The 24,959-nt window shown below is 42.7% G+C and overlaps 3 protein-coding genes and 2 pseudogenes across 5 annotated transcripts; all 5 read left to right on the top strand.

The window, feature by feature from the left end:
* Nucleotides 1-399: 399 nt before the first annotated feature.
* LOC113900001 lies at nucleotides 400-3,231 on the top strand (annotated as a pseudogene). Its single transcript, XR_003513045.1, has one exon. The product of XR_003513045.1 is annotated as a U3 small nucleolar RNA-associated protein 6 homolog pseudogene (transcript).
* A 9,910-nt stretch (nucleotides 3,232-13,141) lies between these two features.
* On the top strand, nucleotides 13,142-13,682 carry LOC113899408 (angiogenin-1-like). Its single transcript, XM_027552776.1, has one exon. The coding sequence runs from the start codon at nucleotides 13,153-13,155 to the stop codon at nucleotides 13,597-13,599; it is 447 nt and encodes a 148-aa protein (XP_027408577.1). The 5' UTR covers nucleotides 13,142-13,152; the 3' UTR covers nucleotides 13,600-13,682.
* Nucleotides 13,683-17,596: 3,914 nt separating this feature from the next.
* LOC113899576 (ribonuclease 4-like) lies at nucleotides 17,597-17,995 on the top strand. Its single transcript, XM_027552845.1, has one exon. It carries the CDS (start codon nucleotides 17,597-17,599, stop codon nucleotides 17,993-17,995), a length of 399 nt encoding a protein of 132 aa, XP_027408646.1.
* Nucleotides 17,996-20,077: 2,082 nt separating this feature from the next.
* Nucleotides 20,078-20,531, top strand: LOC113899407 (epididymal secretory protein E3-beta-like). The gene has a single exon (XM_027552775.1). The coding sequence runs from the start codon at nucleotides 20,091-20,093 to the stop codon at nucleotides 20,529-20,531; it is 441 nt and encodes a 146-aa protein (XP_027408576.1). The 5' UTR covers nucleotides 20,078-20,090.
* A 3,578-nt stretch (nucleotides 20,532-24,109) lies between these two features.
* Nucleotides 24,110-24,676, top strand: LOC113900000 (annotated as a pseudogene). The gene has a single exon (XR_003513044.1). The product of XR_003513044.1 is annotated as a 60S ribosomal protein L23a pseudogene (transcript).
* The last annotated feature ends 283 nt before the right edge of the window (nucleotides 24,677-24,959 follow it).

Raw genomic sequence — 24,959 nt, 5'->3', positions numbered from 1 at the left:
TGGTGGCTTATCACAGGGGCATTAATTGTTGACCAGAACGCCTGTGTGAAAGGCAACAGCTGGTAAGAGAGGAGGACAGGGCACCTGAGGGATCTAGGAACGTCAAATCTGCACTCTCCCCCGGAGCCAGATACCTATCTTCTCCTGAGAAGAGCTAAGCAAGTAAATCATGAACTATGGTTAAGACCCAAGTGCTAAGAATTCTCCCCAACAGATGCAACCTCTAGAGTCATAATATAAACCAGACCTTGAGAAGAACTCCAGGAGAGGTGAGGGTGGAGTTATTATGAAGCAACAGGAAGAAAGGGGTGGAGTGAGGGGGAATCAGGGAAGGTTCCAGAGCAAAGATTTCCTTGGGGAGAGTTTTAAGCATAAATAGGCCATTTCCTTCGCGTGTCATCAGTGAGAGGAGCTCTGGTGGGTTGTGGAGTTCGGCTATCATGGCGGAAGTAATTCAGGAACGTGTAGAGGATCGACTTCCCGAATTACAACAGCTGGAGCACACTGGACTCTTCAGTCACGCAGAGATTAAGGCAATCATTAGGAAGGCTTTAGAACTAGACTACAGAATACAGCGAAGAAGTCTTTTAAAGGATGACTTTATCAGATATGTTCAGTATGAAATTAATCTTTTGGATCTGATTGAGAAAAGGAGAGCTCGCGTTGGATATACATTTAAGAAGGATGAGATTGAGGATCCTATAATACATCGGATACAGAGTGTCTTCCGACGTGCATCAATTAAGTGGAAAGATGATGTTCGACTTTGGCTGTCTTTTATAGCCTTTTGTAGGAAGTGGGCTTCCAACGTTCACCTTGGCAAGATATTTTCTTCCTTGTTGGCCTTTCATTCAAACAAGCCAGGTTTGTGGATTTTGGCGGCCAAATGGGAACTGGAAGACCGCTTTTCTTCAGAAAGTGCAAGACAGTTATTTCTTCGGGCTCTGCGCTTTCACCCACGTTGCCCGAAACTTTATGAAGAATACTTTAGGATGGAGCTGATGCATGCTGAAAAATTGAGGAAGGAAAAGCAAGAGTTTGAAAAAGCCAAAGTATGTGGGGAATCTCGAGCATGCTGAAGAAATCCTTACGGGCGAGTTGGCACGGATCATCTATAAGAATTCTACAAGTGTAATTAAAAGTGCAAAATTTCGTGTGTCACTGCTTTCAGTGGCACGGCTGTTCAACTTTGCCAAAGATCTGCAAAGAGAAATTTACAATGACCTTAAGGCTCTGCACGCAGATGACCCCGTCACTTGGGACTATGTGGCCCGGCAAGAATTAGTGATTGAATCACAGCCAGTAGAAGAGCTGCCTACAACCAAACAAGCCAAAGCGAAGGAGGTGGGCTGCTGGGAGGAGAGGAGCTGTGCTGTGTACGAGGAGGCGGTAAAAACTGTGCCCACAGAGGCTATGTGGAAATGTTACATGAACTTCTGCATGGAGAGGTTTACTAAGAAGACAAGCAGTCGCCTCCTCAGAAAGAAGAGTCTGGAAAGAACCATGGTTGCATTCTGGAAGGCACATGAGCTCAAACTTTTACCAGAACTCCAGTACAGGCAGTTGAGCAAGTTGTTGCTGCATCACCAGTTGTTAAAGGAATCCCTGGAGGTGGCAGACGCTGGGGTGAAATTGTTCAAAAAATCAGTGGAGATGTGGCAGGTGAAGCTGGAGGCCCTGATTACATCAGAGAGCCACGAGATGTCCAAGGGTTTTGAGCAAGCCTTTGAGTACCTGAAACCTCAGATTTGCCTTCCATTGTGGCTTACTTGGGCCCAGTGGAGTGAAGATGCCGGAAAGCAAGAAGAAACTGAAGCAATCTATAAGAGAGATATCTTTGGTCTCCCAGGAGCTGACTCAGTCCCTGTGAAGGAAATGTATCTGAATTGGGCTTATCGAAGTGGTGGTTACAAAAAGGCCAGAGATGTGTTTAAAAGTTTACAGGAAAACCGTCCATTTTCAGTTGATTTTTTCAGGAAGATGATCCAGTTTGAGAAGGAGCAAGAATCCTGTAAGATGGAGAACTTAAGAGAGTATTATGAAAGGGCTTTGAGAGAATTTGGAACTAATGATTCTGATCTCTGGATGGATTACATCAAAGAAGAATTGAACCACCCCCTTGGTAGACCTGAGAACTGGGGACAGATCTATTGGCGAGCCATGAAAATGTTGCAGGGAGAGTCAGTAGAGCAGTTTATGGCTAAACATGCTTTGTATCAAGCCGGCCGTTTGTGAAAAGAGGAAGAGCACAGTCACCTTTGTGAAATAGTGCTATAAGCCCTCCAGGCAGATTTGTTTTATGCAGTCATCTGCAGTTTCCTGAGATGGTGTCTCGTTTTGAGGCCTGCTTTAATTTTGTTGACGTGTTAATCTTGAATTCCAGAAAAGGGAGCTGCTGTTTAATGGCCAGAAGCCAGTTGTTGAGGCCAGACCTATGGAGATCCCAAATGTTTTTCAGAATACATGGAAACGATGTAACTGATCTTGTTTTACTACACCTTGTCATGCTTGAGTAGCTCTAATCTAGACCTCAGGTTCAGTTAAAATGGAGAGGAAAACACAGTTCTGTTTATTTTCTCCTTATAAAAGTATATGTGGTGTGCATTTAGTGTAAAAGTATGGAGGGGATAGAGTAATGTTGCAATTTTATCATCTGGACTTAAACTCACTCGTATGATTTCCTTTGTTAGAATTGGATTTATACTGTTAGATCATTTATTCATTCGTTCATTGAGTCCCTGTCATGGGCAAGAAAGAAGACAAGCTTTTGGGATGGAAGTGGGGGTTAAAGGAATAGAGCTGATGTCCTGAGTTGGTTGAAGCAGCAGAATAGGATGCTAGGTATTAGGGGGAAAGTTGTCCTTTAAGAAGATTTATAAGAAATTACAAAAGTGTTTTTGTCTCTGGGACTGATCTGGAGAGAAATGTTTGCACTGCAGAGACCCAGTAACAAGGAAAGGCAGGGGTAGGGAGGAGCTTAGAAAGAGAAGGGCTTCAGAGGCAAGGATGGAGGGTAGCTTAAAGCAGAGATGGGCATTCTTGGAGCAAAAGAAGCAGTTGTTTGAGTTGTATATCCTTCAACGTAACATGATGTTACTGGGAGAAGCATTCAGTACAGTTTTACTTACAATGTTTCACTTAATATTATGTTGTTTTCCATGTTATTTCCATGTTATAAATAGCCTTGAAAACGTGAAATAAATCCATAGCATTCCATTGAAAAAAAAAAAAGCATAAATAGGATCCACACCTCCAATTAGGGGTAGAGGATAGGCAATTCAGAGAGAAAAAAAGGCCAGAGACATTACACATATGGCTGAGCACTATGTGTTTAGAAAATTCCAAGTTTCTCTGTGGCACCGGGGATAACACAGAAATAAAATGTAGGCCTTGGGGGACGTCTCTTGACTATCATGCAAAGCATTTCTATTTATTAAAAAAATATATAGACAGTTACCTTGAACTCAAGGATGGACAAGACACAAGCAATGGAAAGAACCTTCCTGCTGGCATCCCATTATACACCTGAGGAGAATGAGGGTCAGGGTAGACCCAAGGTCAGACACTTGTGTCTTGGTGCAGAAGCCAGTGTCAGATCCCCACCTCCCCAGGGCAGAGTTGTCACTACACAGTGTCTCCTGGTGTGCCGTGCATGGGGACCTGACCCTGGGGATGGACCCCCCAAAGGGCTTCAATTTCTCATTGTGAAACAATCCCCTTCTTCCTCTAGCCTTGGATTTCCCCCTTCTACTTCTTCCTGCTGTGCCCTGTGGTGGGAGAAGGCGTTGCTGCTCACCCCACCTATTGAGTTAGAGGCCTGGGGACTCATACTGGGTTAACATCAGGGGCACTTATATCAGAGCAGCTAGAGTGAGGAGCAAGGAGGCAGGGTGAGGAGACAGGGCAACCTGTTTAGGAAGAAGGCTGCTAGTCCAAACAGAACCCTTCCCTCTCCTTAAAAGGCATCCCATGCTGGTTCTACCAAGGAAGAAAGGTCTCGAAAAAAGTCATTTGCTTAGAAATTTCTTGAGTCACACATCTTCCATCTTCTGCTTTCTTCCTGGTGTTAATCCCTAGGACAGTTCCACGGGTCCAACACTGCTCTTTTCTCCACAGGTTGGGGTATAGTCAAGAGACAAGCCATATGGGTGGGGAAGTCAAGGCAGGCATCTAAGATGAAGAGAGTCAGCCTTAGGGAGTTTAGGAGACAAGTCTCACTTAAGTGGGGTCTTTTAAGGAATCACTAGGCTAAGCTTCTTGACCTACTGGCTGATCTGCTTTGAGCTTTGCATTTAACAGTGTCAATGCCTTCCCTCATTGCAATCTGATCTGGCTTGTGTTCTTGCTTCCTGAATATTAATTTCATTGTCCAGAAAGGCTAATCCTTAATCCCCCTCTGCTTTCTTGGTTCTGCTGCAACTTTTGTCAATGTGTGTAAATTTATGTATACACAGTTCCTCAATGTGTTCACTCAAAAAGTCTGGTAATAGCAACATCCCAAGAGTGACAAGCATGCTTAGCCAGAACTTGGCTTTTATTTAAATACTATGTACCATCCTTAAAAGAGCCTTGGAGAAATGGCTCCCTGAAGAAATGGCTGCCTTCGGGGCTGGGATAGGGAGTGCAGAAGAGGAGACTAGAATATCTTTAACCAGAAAGCAAGGAAATACCCAAAGAATGATGGGAACGTCAAAAGGACACAGAAGTCAGTTTAAGGGGCTCCCAATGGCCAAATCTGTGACAATTTGAGCATCAAGATAATAATGAAAATAACAGATAACATAAACAACTAAAAAAGTGAGAAACCATGATGCTACACTGATATAATAAATGAATAAGTTGATAGTTTGATAAAGAACAGGGTATTGGCATAGTTTCAAAATAGAGTAAGTCTCCTACATAGGAAGGAGTTCTATTCTGAGGGCATGTTTGTAAGTCCTCTTTTTCATTAGTCCAAAAAAGTTAGCTGAGGGAAGCAACTGACACAGCCTGCAGTGTAGTACTATAGTATAACAGGTTTATAATACTTTTCACACAAATTAATGTAAAAATAAAAAAATTTTAATCTTACAGTACAGTACCTTGAAAAGTAGAGTAGTACAGTACAACAGCTGGCATATAGGGGCTGGCATCGAGTGAACAGACGAGAAGAGTTACTGACAGAGGAGGGAGAGGAGGTGGGAGATGGTTCAGCTGAAAGATTATCAGCAATAGGAGATGGAGGACAGGCTGAATTTCACTCATACGTGACATTGATGGCACAGGTTCTGGTTCCTTGCTGGATTCAATTCTACCTGTTGTTCAGCCATTCAGTCGTGTCCGACTCTTTGCAACCCAATGGAATGCAGCATGCCAGGTTTCCCTGCCCTTCACCATCTCCTGGAGCTTGCTCAAACTCATGTCCATTGAGCTGGTGATGCCATCCAACCATCTTGTCTTCTGTCGTCCCCTTCTCCTCCTGCCTTCAATCTTTCCCAGCATCAGGCTCTTTTCTTGTTTTTTATTTTTTAACTTTACAAACTCTTTTCTAATGAGTTAGCTTTTTGCATCAGGTGGCCAAAGTATTGCAGCTTCAATTCTACCTACCCTCTTGTAAAAATGATCCAGTGATGTCTGGGTAGTAGCCCTTCTACTCTCATTTTAAGTGACACAGAAGCACTGGATTGCACTCTGAACAGTTTCTGCAAGCTTTGTGTGTCTTTCTATGCTCTGGTCCTGTGGCTCAAAAACTAACAGTGTCTCCTCAAGTAAAGAAAATCCCCTTGCCATTTCTTGTGTCGTGAATTTCATCAGTTCTTCAGTTACTTCTTCCTCTTGTGTCCCTTTGTCCTTTCTCTGGGCCTCCAGTTCCATCAGGTCTTCATTAGTAACTTCCTTGTGTTGCACAGAAAGGAGTTCGGTGAAATTGTCCTCTTGCGGATCTAAGTCCAGCTTCTCACTGAGGGTCACTAAGTCACTGAAGACCTCTTTGGACTCTTCATTCACCTTCTCAAACCCACGAATTGTGAACAAACTGTGGGCAAAGGTGCTTCCAAACCCCGTTCTCAGTAACATTGGAACCTCACGCCAAGCAAAATGAAAAATTTTTATGGCCTTGTAGATATTATAGTCCTTCCAAAATTGGCACAAAGTTGTTCATGATTTGTCACTTGCCTTTACTGCCTGATGAAAAATATGACATAAATAATATTTCCTGAAAGTCAGTGTAACTCCCTAGTCTTTAGGTTGGATGAGCAATGTAGTATTCAGTGGCAGATGCACTACTTTGATGTTGAGATGAAAGTCAGCCATGAATGGGGGGTGTCTGGGAGCACTGCTGAGCAGCAAATGAATGTTGAATGGGATATCCTTCTCCAAGCAATATTTCTCTACCTCTAGGATAAAGTGATGGAAAAACCAGTCCTGGAAAATGGTTTGCGTAACCCAGGTTTTGGGGTTACTCTCACATACAACAGAAAGAGTACCCTTGGCTATGTTCTTAAGGGCTCTTGGGTTCTCTGAATGATAAACTAAGAAGGATTCAGCTTCATATCCCTGGGAGCATTACCACCAAACAACAGAGCTGGGCTATCCTTTGCTGCTTTATACCCTGGCATCAACTTCTCCTCTTTACTGATGTAACTTCATCTGGCATCCTCTTCCAGTATAGTCCCAGCTGTGTGGTTTGTAATGGTTGAAAACTTTCCAAAACTCAATTCTTCAGTTTATATTTAAAAAGTGATAAAAACTAATTAGGATAGGTGCTCCTCTCAAACAGGGTGTTTGCTCAGAAGAGGAAAGTGAGTGTCTGGATGCCTTGTTTGATGCCAGTAGAGGCCCTACATCCTGCTACTTCTCTTTGTTCTCTTAAAAGCCAAAATTCAACTGAGTAAATTTGAAGATTCAATTGGTTTTGTAAAATCATTGATGAAAGGGGCAGCATCTCATCTAGTATACAAGAGAGGTGCTCCGAGGAGCTGGCAGTGGAAGGGTTTTATAGGCAGAAACTGGACGAAGCAAGAAAGTTATTAGTAAAAAAAGAGGAAGGATTGTTTCCATCACGGTTCCCCTGCTGTTTGATTTCAGAGTTTCCTCATAAGAAGAACTGACTTACATAATACCTGCCTCACATGTGAGGGTTAAATATATGAGCTTTTCGTAGAATGCAAGGTAACACTGATTATTACAAGTATTATGATGATGTCAAGTGCATTTGTTTTACTGGTAGGTAGCATGTCTTGAGCCAATGCCTAAAGTGCAGGGAGACTGGAAATGTAGAGGTGGGTGAATGACAAGAGAAGGCTGATAATTTTTAATAAGATAGCAGTGTCCTAGACCCAACACCAGTGAAGGTGGTTGCTGGGGTCTGCGAGACAGCTGGCCTCCTGCTACTACCTTGCTATGGTCTTTACAGACCGGGACCTGGGGACTGAAGTCGATGAAGAGGGACTCGGGGGACCCAAGTCTCGAATGAAACAAGGGTGCGTTATTTGTAACAGCATATACTTATATATTTTCATACAAGGAAGCTTTAAGTAGCAAAAATAAAGTTGAGCAAAAACAGAACCAGGTGAATAACAATCGTCACAGGGCCAGAAGACAATCCACATCCTGAGTAATAGGGACATGACTGAATAGTTTACAGTAAAGTAAAAGGTCACTGAAGGGAATCCACGCGTGAGCTCTGTCTCCTGACCTCAGTCCTGAGAACTGTGTGCAGCTCTGCTCGTTCCTGTTTTCCAGGAACTGATAAGGAACAGAGGGCCCTTGAGAAACAGCACACAAAGGAAGAAAACAACATATAGGATTCCTTAAAGTTGAATGTCCCCTGACACTACCTGATATTTGAAACCATAGGATCTGAAAGTGATCCTGGTACCCTTGGGTCCACTTTCTATGCAGGCAACATAGCCATTTTGTGAGCGGATACAAGTCAGTGTTGCATTGATGGTGGAGTTAGACAATTTTACAACAAAATATCGGGTGCTCACAGTTAGTCGTTTGTGGACAGGTAAAGAAGAAAGGAAACAGAAAGCCCAGGATAAGGGTATTTCTGAAGGTTAATAGCTGCGAGGTTGAGGTCAGGTGCAGGGTGCTAACAGCTGTCACATAACCTTCTCTGGAAGTGCTTTCCCGGATCTATAAAACCTACTTAGCACCTGTTCATGAGACAAAATTCTGTGGGTAAACAGAAAGTACAGTGGAGCAGCATCCTCCTGGGGGACCCATCTGCTCTGCAGGCTTTTGCAAGGCAGTTCTTGGAGCTGGCCCAAGAAACAACATCTTTGGGATCCAGATCATTGCATGGGAACAATGAAACCTCAATCCTGTCTTGGGCAGGAGTAAGAACCAGGGATGTCAGAAAAAGCCAACTTGGGGACAAAAGGCCACATTTATCAAGTTTTGCCTCCTAGAACAAATCTCTAATCCATTCAAGTGAGTTAATATTTGACCCAATTGGGCCCAAGGAAGAGGTGAATGACTCTCCATGTTTTGTCCAAGAGTAGTGTCCTTGGTTTGTGTGTCCCTGACAAGCCTGAGGATTTTCAGATCTTGTCTCTCCACCCTGTCCATCTGAGCACTGTATGATCAGAACTGGGAGGGGCCTCCAGGTTCACTCAGCTGGAACCTGTCTCGGGGAACAAACAGAATCCCTCTGCAGTTGGAAGGAAACTTCTAGATTTTTGTAAGATTCTTCCATCTGGATAATCTATTGTTTTATATATGTTTGTTTGTTTATATGTTATTTCTAGATGTCCATCCATCTCAATGAACCTATTCCCCCACCCTTTTAAAGCCTCTGGGCCCAAGCTCATGAATTCAGAAGAAAATGAATTAGGTTCCAAAGTCTAAAATGAAAACAGATTTCTTTAGGGGATATTATATATGTTGATAAAAGCAAACTAGTGCGGCTGGAAGCAAGCGGAGGTTTAGGAGAGATTCCTAAATTGTGATAAAATCCCCAAAGAAGGAGAGGCAGGGGCTGAAGGGCATCTGGAAGGCCCCACCCCACCCCAGACACAGACAGTGTATGTGGCTTAACAAGGGAAAAACAGAAGTCTATTTTTAGCTCTGTCTTCTTTCTTTCCTTTTTAATATTTATTATTTATTTGGCTGCACTGGGTCTTAGCTGAGGCATGGGAGATCTTCCATCCTTGTTTTTAGCTGCAGCATGGCAGATCTTTTTTTTTTTTTTTTTTTTTAGTTGCCGCATGTAGGATCGTTAGCTGTAGCATAAGGGATCTACTTTCCTGACCAGGGATGGAAAGCCCCTGCATTGGGAGCTTGGAGTCTTAGCCAGTGGACCATCAGGGAAGTCCTAACACTGTTTTCTTATAATGTGCATGCGTGCGTGCTCAGTCTCATCTCCTTCCCTGCTATTTACTTTCCTTTAGAAAGTTTCGGGGGAATTCCGTGTCAGTCCAAGTGTTTAGGACTTTTTGCTTTTCGCTGCCAAGGGTGTGGGTTCATTCCTTTGTCAGGGAATTAAGATCCCACAAATCATACAGTGCAAACAAAAAAAGGAAGAGAAAGTTCTTGGATGCTCTTTGAAAATAAAGTAAGTGGAGCACATCCAAAGTTCAAAGGAAGGTACACTGGCTGTAGTTACTCATAATCCAATGTCAAGGTAATTTTTTGGTGCATAAATTTTTATGGATCTGTTGAGTACAAAATATTGCCTGTGGGGAAAGGAAGAGAATGTTAATTTTTATAAAGACCAAGGGATTGGTTTGAGACACAGGACAAAGTTAGTCTAAAGAACATTTGGAACAAATTCCACTGACAGTTAAGTGCTTGGATCTAGAAGGACCTGATGATTGTGTGCTTGGGTGAAGAAGGATCTGTCTAAATGAGTCTGACAATCCTTGACCAAATGTGAGGCCCTGCACTTTTGGCCTACGCAGATTCTGTACCATAAATATTCTGTCCTTATTTGTTTTTTTTCCCACAAATATTCTGTCTCTTATTTGTTTTTTTCCAATTCCATTTTACCTTTCTTTTTGGGAAATTTAGAATCGCAAACACGAGTGTGGAAGGTGTGAGTGGGGGAGCAGATGTTAAATAAAGGTGGCCATGGTGTGTGTTTGCTAGGGTTTGGTTTCTGGATGTCTCAGGGAGTCATGATTAGAGCACATGCATGCTAAGTCACTTTAGTCATGTCAGACTCTTTGCAACCCCATGGACTGTAGCCCCTCCGGCTTTTCTGCCCATGCGATTCTCAGGCAAGAATACTGGAATGGGTTGCCTTGCCCTCCTCCAAGGGATCGTCCCAACCCAGGAATCTAACCTCACTCTCCTGAGGCTACTACATTGCAGGCAGATTCTTTACCACTGAGCCACTGGGGAAGCCCCCAAGATTGCAATAAGCCTAAGCAAAATTTAGCTGAGTTGTTACAGGATGAATGTGCAAATTTTGTACATCAGAAATAAAGATATTCCTTTACCTCCCCAGACTGGAACATGAGGACCTTCAACCTCCCAACAAACAAGTACCTTTTTAGGGAGCCAACCCTGAGGTAGGGTCAGCGTCTTAACTAGAGGTGAAGAGGGCTGGGCTTACACACTGAGCCTTAAAGGATGATGCACACCAGTGAGACTGGGCTCAGATCACCCTGACATCTCTTTCTTTCAGCTGGTGCCTTGTGACACCAACTAAATCTATACAAACTTATCTTTACAATTCCATGCTCACTGGACTTTTGCTAGTGAAATTAGAATGGCTCCCTTATGCTTAATGAGAGCCACGGAATTTCAAACTTTTATAGCTAGCAACTCTCACTTCATAGATAAGTTTATACCTGGAGAGGAAAATGACATCACTCACTAAAACATTTATTACTGAGGGTCTGCTGTGAGGCAGGCAGTATGATTCAAGTTGAATAATATATGTCTAAAGCATAGAGTGTTTGGACAGAGACTGTTGCTGAGCCTGCCAGCTCACACCCCTTTCTGTCATCAACGATATCCCCTGTACAATACTGACTCCTACAAGGACCCACCGTTTCCTCTAAGAGAGGGAAACAACATTTCTATCCATCGTTGCCACCTAATGACTCTTTTGGGTACAACCAGCTCAGGTTCTACTAGATTTTTGAACTCTGGGATTCCAGCCTCTGTTCACAGTGTGACCATTAAGGATACTTCCACCCTTGACAGCCTGCCATTCTACAACTGCTTTTGATGTTAAAAGGCAATATTTTGTCCATTGCAGAGCAAGAGACTTAACTGATTACAATTCAAGAAAAGTGTCTTCCTATATACTAGGAAGAAAATACGCACCCAGGAGACTGAAAATACCATGTAAATGTAAAGAGCTCAGTGCATGGGGAGCATGGCAGCCCAGCGGCTGTGGCAGAGCAGTGGCCCCGTAGGACGGCTTGTTGCTCTTTTAGGTGTGACTCTCCCAGTCGTCTACCACTTTCTTGCTAACCTCCCCAAATTATTTTTGCTGATTCTATTACAAATGATACTCTTATGTGCTTAATGGAAACCTTTTCAGAGACTATTTCAATATTGAGGAATGACCAAAGAATTTCTTGGTGTATAATCTGGTAATTCTTTGGCAATATACCAAATTTGTCTATAGCATGATAAACAGATAAAGATCAATGCCAGATGCTGATTAGAAAGGGAGATCATTTTACTCAGCCTGTCACATGGCTTCCCATGTAAACTGCAGAACCCCAAATGCTCTTATATTTCTAGAGTCACAATTGTACTCCCAGGACTGTTTAGCATCATGACAGGCTTAGTGCTACAACCGGTGGCCTCTTTAAGAGCTACAAAAATATTTAATATGAAAATATGTTTACTGACTTACACACAAGAAAAGCACAATATAAAAACAATAATTTAATGTCTATGACACTATACCATTTATCTTTCAATTTAGGATTCATAAAGATTATAGTCAGAGAAGGCAATAGCACCCCACTCCAGTACTTTTGCCTGGAAAATCCCATGGACAGAGGAGCCTGGTAGGCTGCAGTCCATGGGGTCGCTAAGAGTCGGACATGACTGAGCGACTTCACTTTCACGTTTCACTTTCATGCACTGGAGAAGGAAATGGCAACCCACTCCAGTGTTCTTGCCTGGAGAGTCCCAGGGACGGGGGAGCCTGGTGGGCTGCGGTCTATGGGGTCGCACAGAGTCAGACACGACTGAAGCGACTTAGCATAGCATAGCATAGCAAAGATTATAGTATATCTAAGAATAAATTTAAGGTCAAACTTTCATCCCACTATAAGAATTTTGCTGCATGTGTGATTGCCAAAAAATCATGAAAAAGTGAAAGCAAGAGTTGCACAGTCGTGTCCAACTCTTTGAGACTCCGTAAACTGTAGCCCGCCAATATCCTCTGTCCATGGGATTCTCCAGGCAAGAACACCAGAATGGGTTGCCATTTCCTTCTCCAGGGGATCTTCCCAACCCAGGGATCAAACCCGGGTCTCCTACATTGCAGGCAGATCCTTTACTAACTGAACCACTAGGGAAGTCTACTTCTTGGGGAATTAGGTCTGTTTACTGTCACCTCAGGGTGAAACTGCTCTCACTACTCTTCTCACAGTCAACTGATGGATTGACTTGTTCAGGAATGCTGTCTTCACCAGTCCTCTCTGATAACCCTTCCCTGGGCTCAAGGTTTCCTGAAAGTCCTTCTTCTTAGCTCTCAGAGTATATCTTACTGTCTCTTTGCAGTAAATTGGCACTCCCGTCCTTTCCCCATGGATTAGCGAGGCACTGGATGTGTCTTAATGGTCTTTGTGTTCTGGGACCCAGCACAGTGCCTGGTACCCAATAGGGGCTTATGTAGTGCTTGTTATTAAATTAGTTAATAAATGAATTAAAGAATGTGAGTGGATTTTGAATTGCAACAACTGATAGAAAGGTAAATTCTCAGTGATCCTCCAGGATAGGAAACAGCGGTTGTACTTGGAAGTTGTATGTATTCAGGAAACATTTTTATAGATGTTCCAAAGGAATCAATTGAGAAGACATATGAGACTACTGAGGAAAGGAAAAGAAAAAAATATATCTAGTGACAGAGGATACCTGATTCATGACGTCCTGCCAGAGAGAAAAATCCTTGTCCTTTTAGCCTAATTTGGCAATTCTGTTCTGTGCCTTTATTACATCTCCTTTTGCCCTTGGCAGGAGCCTTTGTTGGAAAAGATGGTGATGGGCCTGAGCCCCCTGTTTTTGGTCTTCATGCTGGGACTGGGTCTGACACCACTGACCCTGGCTGAGGATGACCGCAGATACCGACACTTCCTGATTCAGCACTATGATCGTAGTCCAAAGGGCCGGGATAACAAATACTGTGAAACGATGATGGAGAAACGACACCTGACCAAACCCTGCAAAAGCATCAACACCTTTGTTCATGGCAACAAGAATGACATCAAGGACATCTGTAAAGATAAGAATGGAAAACCTTACGGAGGCAATCTCCGAATAAGCAAGTCTCCCTTCCAGGTCACCATTTGCAAGCATAAAGGAGGGTCCACCCGGCCTCCATGCCATTACAAAGCCACCAAAGACTACAGAGTCATCGTTATCGGCTGTGAAAAGGGCTGGCCCGTCCACTTTGATGAGTCCTTTGTCCCTCCACACAAGTAGTCCAGAGCTGGTTCTGCTCTTCCTTCGTAGCATTTCCCCCTTTACACCGTGGCAACATTCATTGCTAGGAATCCAGAAAATGAGCTGCTGACCTTTTCTTTTCTGCTTTAGAATATACTTCATTAATAAAAATGTCTCTGAGTCTTCTCACTGATTCTTGGTCTATTGATCTTTCTCCATTTTCCCTGTTCAATTGAAAGGGCTGGATGGGAAAACAATGCCTTTTTCCTTGTCAATCAGCTCCTGATCAGGCATTCAAGGAGTGGACGTTACTTTTCACTGAAGGTAAAATGTTAAATTCATCTTACAGAGATTGTTGGGAAAATTCCAAGGCTTAAAGCCCCTAAGCAGAATTTTTAGGAGGAGCAAATTGTTTTTGCTGTCACCTAATAAGCCAATATTACTTTTACAAATGTTAAGCCTTAGGAAGAAGAGTTTAGTACTAAATACCAACAGATAAATTACACTTTCTTTCCCTCTTTCTCTCTCTCACACATATACACAAACACACCCACCCACACATTGGTAATCCTGCATAAATAACAAAACCCATTCAGGGTAGCCACCTCTTACCTTAAGTAGAAAATAATTTGATATTGTTTTGATTGGAACACTCGGATATTCTCATGATTATTTTATATAAAGATAAAAGACTGATTACTACATTATTTTCTCTTTAATATTTTATTAACTGTTGTCTAGTAACTCTGAGGTCTTGGGAAGGTCATACAAAGATTTCAAGCTTTTCCTTTGTTCTTCAACTTGATATGTTTTCAAATAAATACAAGCTTAAGTTAACAGACAGTCTCTGTAAAATATGCTAGTTAATCCCTGAGTTCAGTGTTACCTAATTTCATCAACAGATGCCTGGATATCTTACTTAGAAAGTAGTTAATAAACTACAGTTATGCATCACTAGTTCTGCCATTTTATGAATGACTATCATGGTCAGAGTATTCCCCATGGTGGCCTCCCCTGCTGCCTACATGCCCTGAAATAGACCAAAAGCCCTGGTTGCTCAATACTTGGGTTATAAGCCTGTGGTATATACGCCTTGGTGCCACACAGAGCCCAGCCTCACTGAAAGTGTTCAATTTATGGAGGAAGGGATGGAGGAGTAGGTTACTGGTTCATCTATTTCAAAATAGAAAACATTATCATTTCTTTCCAAAGTAGGAAGAAGAATTTTCCAAACCTCGTTATTGGAAAATTTGTCTTACTATAAAAATCAAAAAATCCTTAAGAAGCAAGATATTAACAATGTTTGATAGACTATCTGAATTTTTTTTTTTTCTGGTTTTCCAATCAGGGGTGAAAGTGAAGTCGCTCAGTCGTGTCTGACTCTTTGCAACCCCATGGACTGTAGCCCACCAGGCTCCTCCTCTGTCCATGGGATTTTCCAGGCAAGAATACTGGAATTGGTTGTCATTTCCTACTACAAGGGATCATCCCAACCCAGGGATCAAACCCATATCTCTTGGATCGAACTCAGGTCTCCCACACTGCAGGCCAACTCTTTACCATCTGAGCCACCAGGGAATCCCAATCAGTGGTCATGTGTATTAACTGTTTAGTCACATCTGACTCTTTGCCACCCTATGGACTGTAGCTGGCCAGACTCCTCTCTTCATGGGATTTTCCAGGCAAGAATATTGGAAAGTGATAGTCACTCAGTCATGCCCGACTCTGTGACCCCATGGACTGCAGCCCACCAGGTTCCTCTGTCCATGGGATTTTCCAGGCAAGAATACTGGAATGGGTTGCTATTTCCTACTACAGGGGATCATCTCAATCCAGGGATCAAACACACATCTCTTGCCTCTCCTGCATTGGCAGGAGGATTCTTTACCATTAGTGGCACCTGAGAAGCCTGCAATTCAGTGTAGTTGTTATTTTATCAGATTGAAGGGAACAGAGGAAGCCAAGAGAAATGGAAATCCTAAAAATGATCATTACTGACACCTACTGGACACTTAGGCTAGGCATTGTGATAAGCACTTTACACTGATTTTATCGTTTCTTCTTTACAACATTCCTTTAAGGAGAAGGACCCTATGGACCTTGCCCCCACACCACGTCCTCTGCCTGCCTTTCGTCTGTGGAAAACTTTAGTCAAAGAATAAGTTTAATGAGAGAAATGAGAAACGTGGAAACAAAGGGAAACAGTCAAAGGAGACTAAATAATAGTGTAGTCAAGGAGCCTTATTTCTTTCTCAAGGGCTATAGATAATATTCTGAGCCATAGCCCGTGAACTGTCTTACAGATACTAAAACACCAGGTGGAGAAGTTAACATCATGATGACCAGACTGTTCCAAGGACATGAGCTACCACAATTCCGAGAACTGGCCACAAAGAAACAGGAACAAATGGATGCTGGAACTGAAGACTAGCTGGATCTAAAACAACCAACATGTCGCTAGTCAAACCACTGATGACCAATCTGAAGATGACTGTCAGAGATGACTATGCTGTTTCTGCATGTAGTCCCCCACCCCTACTTGTGTCTGTAAAAGCTCTTGTCCCACTGGTTGCAGGGGTAGGGGGAGCCGGCCTTTGGATGGATGTCCACCACCCTCCCCCCACAGTTGCAGGCATCTGAAATAAAGCAAACTTTCCTTTCCACCAATCTGGCCTGCTTATTGCCTCTTAAGTGGTGAGCAGCTGGACTCCGCACACTCTTTCGGTAACATTGAAGTGAAAGTGAAAGTCGCTTAGTCGTGTCCAACTCTTTGCGACCCCATGGACTATACAGTCCATGGAATTCTCTAGGCCAGAATAGTGGAGTGGGTAGCCTTTGCAACCCCATGGACTTATACAGTCCATGGAATTCTCTAAGCCAGAATGGCTTAGAGAGTGGGTAGCTTTTCTCCAGGGGATCTTCCCAACCCAGGGATCGAATCCAGGTCTCCCGCATTGCAGGCAGATTCTTTACCAGCAGAGCCACAAGGGAGGCCTGGTAGCATTTTCATTACAGCTATTCTACTTCTGAGGAATATACTGAGAGAAGTTATTTCTCCAAGATCATACAGTTAGTGTGGTAAACTAGGTCTTTCAGATCACCGTATCAAAAGAAGTTCTTACTGAGATTAAACATGTCAGCAGAGCAAGCCGTTGGTGCAAGCTCTAACCTAAAAGTATGTGTTGTGGGGATTTGGGGATCATTTAATTTTCTGTTGTAGGCAGAAGCTTGAGAGGCACCCATGGATGTCTACATTGAACTCTGTTCATAGTATTTTTCCTTGTCTTACTAAATCAGTTGGTTGCTGTGACTGAGGCCATCCATGCTCTTGTTTGAAAAGTAAAATCTTCTCTGTAGCTAGTCATGTTGCTAAACCATGTTGTTGGTCACAAAGAAGAAGAATGAGAGAAAGGAGACAGAATTGTGCACACTTAGTTTTGGGACAGACAACGCAAAGTACGTTGTGGTGATGAAGCTCTTACCCAAGTGCTAAGTGTATCTTCAGAAGTGGCATCCAGTGGTCCTGGTGTGAGGAGTAAATCGAGCATCATTTCTTCCTGCCACCCTGCTTCCCACAACTCCTTCACTTCCCTCTCCTCCTAACTCCGTATCACGTATCTGCAGCAGCAGACACAGCAATGTGACACAGAGCTTTGGGTCTTTCTGTGCACAGGCAAAACGTGGTTGTGAATGGAGAAGGTGGCATTTAAACGAATGATAGTTATGTTTAATCCTGATCATTATTGTTAAGGATAGGCTGTAGGTGGAATAAGATGCAAATCCCTCATCAGCGTTATAATCACACACAGTGTGATCCACCATCATGAAGCAGCATCTTTGAAAACAAAGGACAGTAGTAACCGTATGTATCAAATTAGGAACTCAGCTGGGCCTAAACCTTAGACTGGATGTGTAGAAAAAGGCCCTGTCTGTTGCTCCAAAAATTCTCCTTGCTGCTTTGGGTTGCTCACTTCCTATTGAACCTGGGATGATTTTTCTTGCCCCTTGGTCTTCTCTAGGCATCTCCAAGGCAGTGATGGCTCTCCAGAGGACCCAGGCCTTTCTTCTGCTCTTGCTGCTGACCCTGCTGGGGCTAGGGCTGGTACAGCCCTCCTATGGCCAGGATCGCATGTACCAACGATTCCTAAGGCAACACGTGGACCCTGATGAGACAGGAGGCAATGACAGCTACTGCAACTTGATGATGCAAAGACGAAAGATGACTTCACATCAGTGCAAGCGCTTCAACACTTTCATTCATGAAGATCTTTGGAATATCCGTAGTATCTGCAGCACCACCAACATTCAGTGCAAAAATGGCCGGATGAACTGCCATGAGGGTGTAGTGAGGGTCACAGACTGCAGGGAGACAGGAAGCTCCAGGGCTCCCAACTGCAGATACCGGGCCAAGGCCCCACCACAAGTCAGCCTTTGAGGTTTGACTCCTTTGCTCCAGGCTATTCTCAGAGTAAACCCACGTGTTCCAGATGAAAAGATGCAGGACTGGTTCTTTTAGTAAGGCTGTCTTATCCCCACCCCGCAACTACTGCCAATCAGTTGAAGGGCTGTACCTCCCACTGACTGCTATTCCTTCTGTCCTTCCTTCACGGCTGCAGACTTCTTGGCTCTAAGGAAAGGGGAAAGACACACACTCTGTGCTCTGCACATCCATAAACTGATCCCCAATACGACCAGTGACAGGAGTGTTGGATCTAAATAGGGTGAGTTATGGTTAGAAGGGCTGGTGCTGAGGTTGCTTAGAGGGAAAGGCCCAGGAATGCTGGAACAGGAAATTAAGATGGTGGGATTAAGAATAGACAGTGATCCAACTCTCACTGATAGTTTTTATAGCCTCTCCCCACTCTTCCTAAGCGTAATATCACCATCCCTTGGTATCCATGGGGTATTGGTCCAGGATCCTCCATGCCAGGATACCAAATTGCAAGCATGCTCAAGTACCTTGTATAAAATGGCACAGTGTTTGCATCTAAACTGCATACTTATCTCTACATCATTTTTATACCTAAACAAGGTAAATTTTATGTAAATAGCTGTAAATACAATGTAAATGCTATGAAAATAGTTGACAGCACAAAGCAAATTCAAGTGTTACTTTTTAGAATTTTCTGGGGAAAAAATTTTGGGGGGGAGGTTATTTTTAATCAGTGTCTGTGGTTGGTGGAATCCCTGGGTGCAGAGCAGGTGGATTCAGAGGGCCAACTGTACCCTGAAGTACCTTGAATCCTGGTCTTCTCATCTTGTTTAGGCCTTTTGAGCCAGGGATATCTTCACAAAAGAGAAGATACCTACCCCTTGTGCTATATTTGGCATAGTACTTGACATTCTCAGAAATGCTCTCAATAAATGTATCTCATTAGACTCTCACAGGTCTGAGGGATGGATTATTAGGCCCGTTTTTGAGGCATCATGTTCAGAGAGTTGAGAATTAGAATAGAGATTCCACAGCATCAGGCATACTCCTCATGGTAAATGAGGACAGAGAGCTAGTTTAAAGGGGAGACTTTTTCAAGCAACTCTCTGGCCTAATTTGAATAGAATAGTTCTTGTGATGGCAGCTTCAATCTTGATATTTGATTGATTAAAACAATATTTCAAAACTGGAGCTCCTTATGATAACATTCTTAATGACAAATCAATATCAATTATAATGACAATAATTAGGGAAATGGCTTCTGAGAAGGGGTGTGTGTAGTCAGAAGTGAAAACATGTTTCACAGGCTTTGGGGAAGTGTCATAAGGAAGACAAGATCCTGGAAAGCACCATCTTGCAGAATCAATATAGTTGCAGCCTAGGATTTCAAGGAACCAAAGTCTCCTGCTTGGAAAATATTCTCCAAGTCTCTATTCATATTCTGCATCCCTTTTAAAGGGACATGTATGCTCAGTTGCATCAGTCATGTCTGAGTCTCTGTGACCCCATGGACTGTAGCCCACCAGGCTATTCTGTCCAGGAATCTCCAGGCAAGAATACTGGAGTGGGTTGCCGTGCCCTCCTCCAGGGGATCTTCCTGATCCAGGAATCAAATCTTGGTCTATGTCTTCTGCACTGAAGGTAGATTCTTAACCGCCGAGCCACCAGGGAAGCCCCTTTAGAGGGACAATCCTTTGCAATTCACAAACATAAAGCTTAAAGTCCCATTTTCTTTAAGATACACACTCTTTTGAGAATTGATGTGGATGCAAAACAGCTAGCTAGAGCAAGATTGACTCCTCAGTTCAGATGGAAGAGAGGGCAGACAGGAGGTATTTGGAATTGCTGAAATAAACTTCAATTTTTTTACAACTTTGCTCTTGTCTCAGACAGGCTATAGCATATTTTCATTTCTTATAAACTTTATTATCTAATGAGACTTATCTTCCAGCCTGGAAACCAAGTGGTAAAATTGGGTCCAGGTGCCTACACTGACAGAGAAAGGAATATTAAGGTGGAGCTCAGCTCTTAGGGCAGTGTTGAGATAATGCTTTCCTCTCTCTTCCATGTGGATCCACAGGTGGTCCTGGTGACTGAAATGGCATCCACTCTAAAGGCCCTAGGCTCTCTGTTGGCTCTGCTGTTTCCTCTATGTGGGCTCCTTGTACACAGCCAGAACCTTTCCTGGAGGGAATTTATGAAACAGCACCACCTGAGCACAAATTGGGAATTCAGCAAGTACAAATGCAATGATCTGATGAGGGAAAGAGGCATTCCAAAAAACAAGAACTATCACATCTTCATCTATACCTTATGGCACAAAATTGAGCGTATATGCCTGAGGAACTGGAGAGACCCCTACAGAAATGTATATATATGGGCCCCATATCCCTTCAAGACACTCAAGTGCATCCGGAAGAACAGCAAAAGCAATTACAAAGATTACAAGAGCTACAGCTACATTGAATTCCATTGCAGCAGGAATGGGTTTGTTGATGTTGTAGAGGACATGCGGTTATTAGAGGTTATCAGCAACTAGAAAGTCCACCCACAGCCACAGCTTTCAGTGTTCAGTGCTCCCAAGTGGTGGCCCTGCCTACATCAAGAGCCCTTACGTTTATGGGCCAAAGGTTTCCAACCACTTAGAGTTGTTTCACGTGGTTTCTTGCTCTCATAACTTTGCCTGTGTTGTTTCTCTGCCTGAAATGCCTTTCTGCTCTCATTTATCTGATTTCCTTCTACATGTTTATTTTGGTTTGTTTTGTTTTTTAAAGATTCAGCACATATGGCATCTTTCTGACTAATCTGGGAAATTTTCTGATATTGATTCTCCTTATACCTTTGCAAGCTGAATGATCTTTCCATCCCTAAATAAATTATATCATTTCAATGCATGTGAAATTTATTTGTGTGTGCAGAGTATGTGTTGTGTGATTAATACAGGTGTTCTAAGTGTATGTTATATAGCTTTTGCTTGAATGTGATTTGTGTTTTATGTAGGTGTGTATAATATGTATGTGTCTAAAGCATATACTAGTTTTTCTTGTGTGTGTGATGAAAGTATAACTGTTTATGTGCTAAGCTGGGGAAATTTTTTAAGCATGGATGGTGGGGACATGCTGAGACCCACCCAGATTGGTTGACGTGACCAGAGCTGATTAGAGCTATATAAAATATGTAGCATGTTCCTGGCACGTGGCAGCTGCTCAGCCATCATGGTTTTTCTTCCTTCCTCATCCTTTGACTTGGTATTTTAACTTTGCCAAAATAAACATGACAAATGCCTATCAATCATCTCTCTTCCTTGCTTTTGTTAAGAATGTCTCTAAGGACACGTGTACCCCAATGTTCATCGCACCACTGTTTATAATAGCCAGGACATGGAAGCAACCTAGATGTCCATCAGCAGATGAATGGATAAGAAAGCTGTGGTACATATACACAATGGAGTATTACTCAGCCAGTAAAAAGAATACATTTGAGTCAGTTCTAATGAGGTGGATGAAACTGGAGCCTATTATACGGAGTGAAGTAAGCCAGAAAGAAAAACACCAATACAGTATACTAATGTGTATATATGGAATTTAGAAAGGTGGTAACGATAACCCTGTATGCGAGACAGCAAAAGAGACACAGATGTATAGAACAGTCTTTTGGACTCTGTGGGAGAGGGCGAGGGTGGGATGGTATGGGAGAATGGCATTGAAACATGTATAATAACATATATAAAACAAAATGCATGATACTGGTTGCTTGGGGCTGGTGCACTGGGATGACCCAGAGGGATGGTACAGGGAGGGAGGAGGGAGGGGGGTTCAGGATGGAGAGCACATGTATACCTGTGGCGGATTCATGTTGATGTATGGCAAAACCAATACAATATTGTAAAGTAATTAACCTCCAATTAAAATAAATAAACTTATATTTAAAAAAAAGAATGTCTCTAAGGAGGCTATTGCATTTTAGATGAGTTAAATTGTTATGTCTCCTGATGAATAGTACATTAAGTAGATAATATGAGCAAAATGAGTTTATCTGATAAACAACCATTTCACGTGGCAGATATATAGGGTAGGGATTTGTTGTTGTTTAGTACTTAAGTCTTATCTGGCTCTTTTGAGACTCCATGGACTGTAGCCCACCAGCCTCCTCTGTTCATGGGATTTCCCAAGCAAGAATACTGAAATGGGTTGCCATTTCCTTCTCCAGAGGTTCTTCCCAGCCCAGGGATCAAGGCTGCATCTCCTGAATCCGCACTGGCAGGACAATTCTTTACCACTGAGTCACCAGAGAAGCTCCAGGGTAGGCAAAGAGGACTTTAAAAGTGGGACTTAAGACTTACATTTTGTTGGAGGAAAGAGGAAGTAGATTAGAGAAGGAAATGTTAAAGACACAAATAAATAGGGTTCACGGAATTTGTTTGCTAAATTGAGGATAGAGAAACAGAGTAAGAAATGTTCATATCATATGATTTTGCCTGGGACAGGTATTTGAAGGAGAAATACTGAACATTAAACAACCCTGTGTTCTTCAATCTCCTGCATCATTGAGTGACTCAAGGCCTGAAATTAACAGCGACAGAGTAATGGGACAAAGTAGATGATTAAATAGTTAATTCCACTAGGGGGTTGTAAGTAAAGAAAAAAGTATGGGAGATCCCTGTAAATTAATGATTACTCAAGAAAGCAGGTTTGCTTAACCACAAAACTGAACAGGCTTGCTTACAAACAAAATCCACACAGCAGAAGTATGAAACATGTCCCCAAACAATAAAACAATGGTGGTATCAGACCAAGTATTCTTGCCTGGAGAATCCCATAGACAGAGGACCCTGGCTGGCTATAGCCCATTCGGTCTCAAAGAATTGGACACTACTGAAGCAACTTAGTATGCACCCATGCTGATTCTGAATAAACCTATCTTTGCTGGAGAAATATCTGGCAGTCTATTTGTTTCAGGTCAACATAGTACAGTAGCCTTGTGTGTTGCTTAGACTTTCCCATATACACTCCCCCTTTTTGGATAGATGCATATTCATTCACTGTGGATGATGACTGCAATCATGAAATGAAAAGATGCTCATTCCTTGGAAGGAAATTTATGATATAACCTAGACAATTAAAAAGCAGAGACATCACTTTGTCAACAAAGGTCCATATAGTCAAAGCTATGGTTTTTCCAGTACTCATGTACAGATGTGAGAGTTGGATCATAAAGAAGGCATCCGACTTTTGAATTGTGGTGCTGGCGAAGATTCTTGAGAGTCCCTTGGACAGCAAGGAGATCAAACCAGTCAATCCTAAAGGAAATCATCCTGAATATTCATTGGAAGGACTCTTGCTGAAGCTGAAGCTCCAATTCTTTGACCACCTAATGCCAAGAGCCAACTTATTGGAAAAGACCCTAATGCTGGGAAGATCTAAGGCAAAAGGAGAAATGGTCAGCAAAGAATGAGTTGGTTAGATAGCATCACTGACTCAATGGACATGAATGTGAGCAAACTCCAGAAGATAGTGGAGGTCATAGGAGCCTGGGGTCCTACAGTCCACTGGGTCAGACATGACTTAGCGGCTCAGCAACAACAATATTCATTTCCCTCAGGGAACTATCCTTCTTATTTTTGTCTGTGTATTGGTGGGGCTGTCCATTGAGGTTCCTGATCTCCTCTACTGAGTCAAACCATAGTAATAGGATCCAAGGTAGGCTAGCTGTACTCTCTCTTATAGGAGACCAGAATGTACCTCTTTGACACAGGAGTATTTTGAGAAGTAGCAGATAAATGAGAAGCTTTGAAAATAGAGTATTGATTACCCTATAGAAGGGAAATTGACAATTACAATGGAAATCTCCATTTGTAAGGATGCCTCCCTCTCTTTCCAGGAAGGAAAAAATGACTCTAATCATAAGACACACTTACCAACTAAAATCTGCACAACAAAACTTACCCTTGTTTATTGTACCTTTCCTGGTCACCTCCCCATAATTTGCTGCCTCCACATTCTTCTTTCTTTGTTTTAGCTGAACAGAGAATGTAAGCCCAAGTTCTAGCCACCTCACTGAGTTACTCATCACTGAGCTTCTTTATGAAGACCTATAAGACCTTTTAGAACTAACACCCACCTTTTCATGAAGATGGCGCCGAAGGCGAAGAAGGAAGCCCCTGCTCCTCCTAAAGCTGAAGCCAAAGCAAAGGCTTTGAAGGCCAAGAAAGCAGTGTTGAAAGGTGTCCACAGCCACAAAAAAAAGAAGATCCGGACGTCGCCCACCTTCCGGCGGCCCAAAACACTGCGGCTCAGGAGGCAGCCCAAATACCCTCGGAAGAGCGCCCCTAGGAGAAACAAACTTGACCACTATGCCATCATCAAATTCCCCCTCACCACTGAGTCAGCCATGAAGAAAATAGAAGACAACAACACACTGGTATTCATTGTGGACGTCAAGGCCAACAAGCACCAAATTAAACAGGCTGTGAAGAAGCTCTATGACATTGACGTGGCTAAGGTCAATACTCTGATCAGGCCTGATGGAGAGAAGAAGGCATATGTTCGACTGGCTCCTGACTATGATGCTTTGGATGTTGCCAACAAATTCCCTTTTGTTTTTCAGATTGGCATCATCTAAACTGAGTCCAGCTGGCTAATTCCAAATATAAAAGTTTTCACTATAAAAAAAAAAAAAAAAAAAGAACTAACACCCAAAAAAGATGTCCTTTTCACTATAGGGGACTGGAATGCAAAATTAGGAAGTCAAGAAACACCTGAAGTAACAGGCAAATTTGGCCTTGCAATACGGAATGAAGTAGGGCAAAGGCTAATAGAGTTTTGCCAAGAAAATGTACTGGTCATAGCAAACACCCTCTTCCAACAACACAAGAGAAGACTCTACACATGGACATCACCAGATGGTCAACACCAAAATCAGATTGATTATATTCTTTGCAGCCAAAGATGAAGAAGCTCTATACAGT

The sequence above is a fragment of the Bos indicus x Bos taurus genome, chromosome 10 (assembly GCF_003369695.1).
Source record: "Bos indicus x Bos taurus breed Angus x Brahman F1 hybrid chromosome 10, Bos_hybrid_MaternalHap_v2.0, whole genome shotgun sequence".
NCBI lineage: Eukaryota > Metazoa > Chordata > Mammalia > Artiodactyla > Bovidae > Bos > Bos indicus x Bos taurus.
Note: the sequence above shows the minus strand (reverse complement) of the source record. Positions and strands in the feature narration are given on the sequence as shown.

Excerpts from the sequence above, each read along its gene's own strand:
- LOC113899408 (XM_027552776.1), top strand. The coding sequence starts at position 13,153 with ATGGTGATGGGCCTGAGCCCCCTGTTTTTGGTCTTCATGCTGGGACTG.
- LOC113899576 (XM_027552845.1), top strand. The coding sequence starts at position 17,597 with ATGGCTCTCCAGAGGACCCAGGCCTTTCTTCTGCTCTTGCTGCTGACC.
- LOC113899407 (XM_027552775.1), top strand. The coding sequence starts at position 20,091 with ATGGCATCCACTCTAAAGGCCCTAGGCTCTCTGTTGGCTCTGCTGTTT.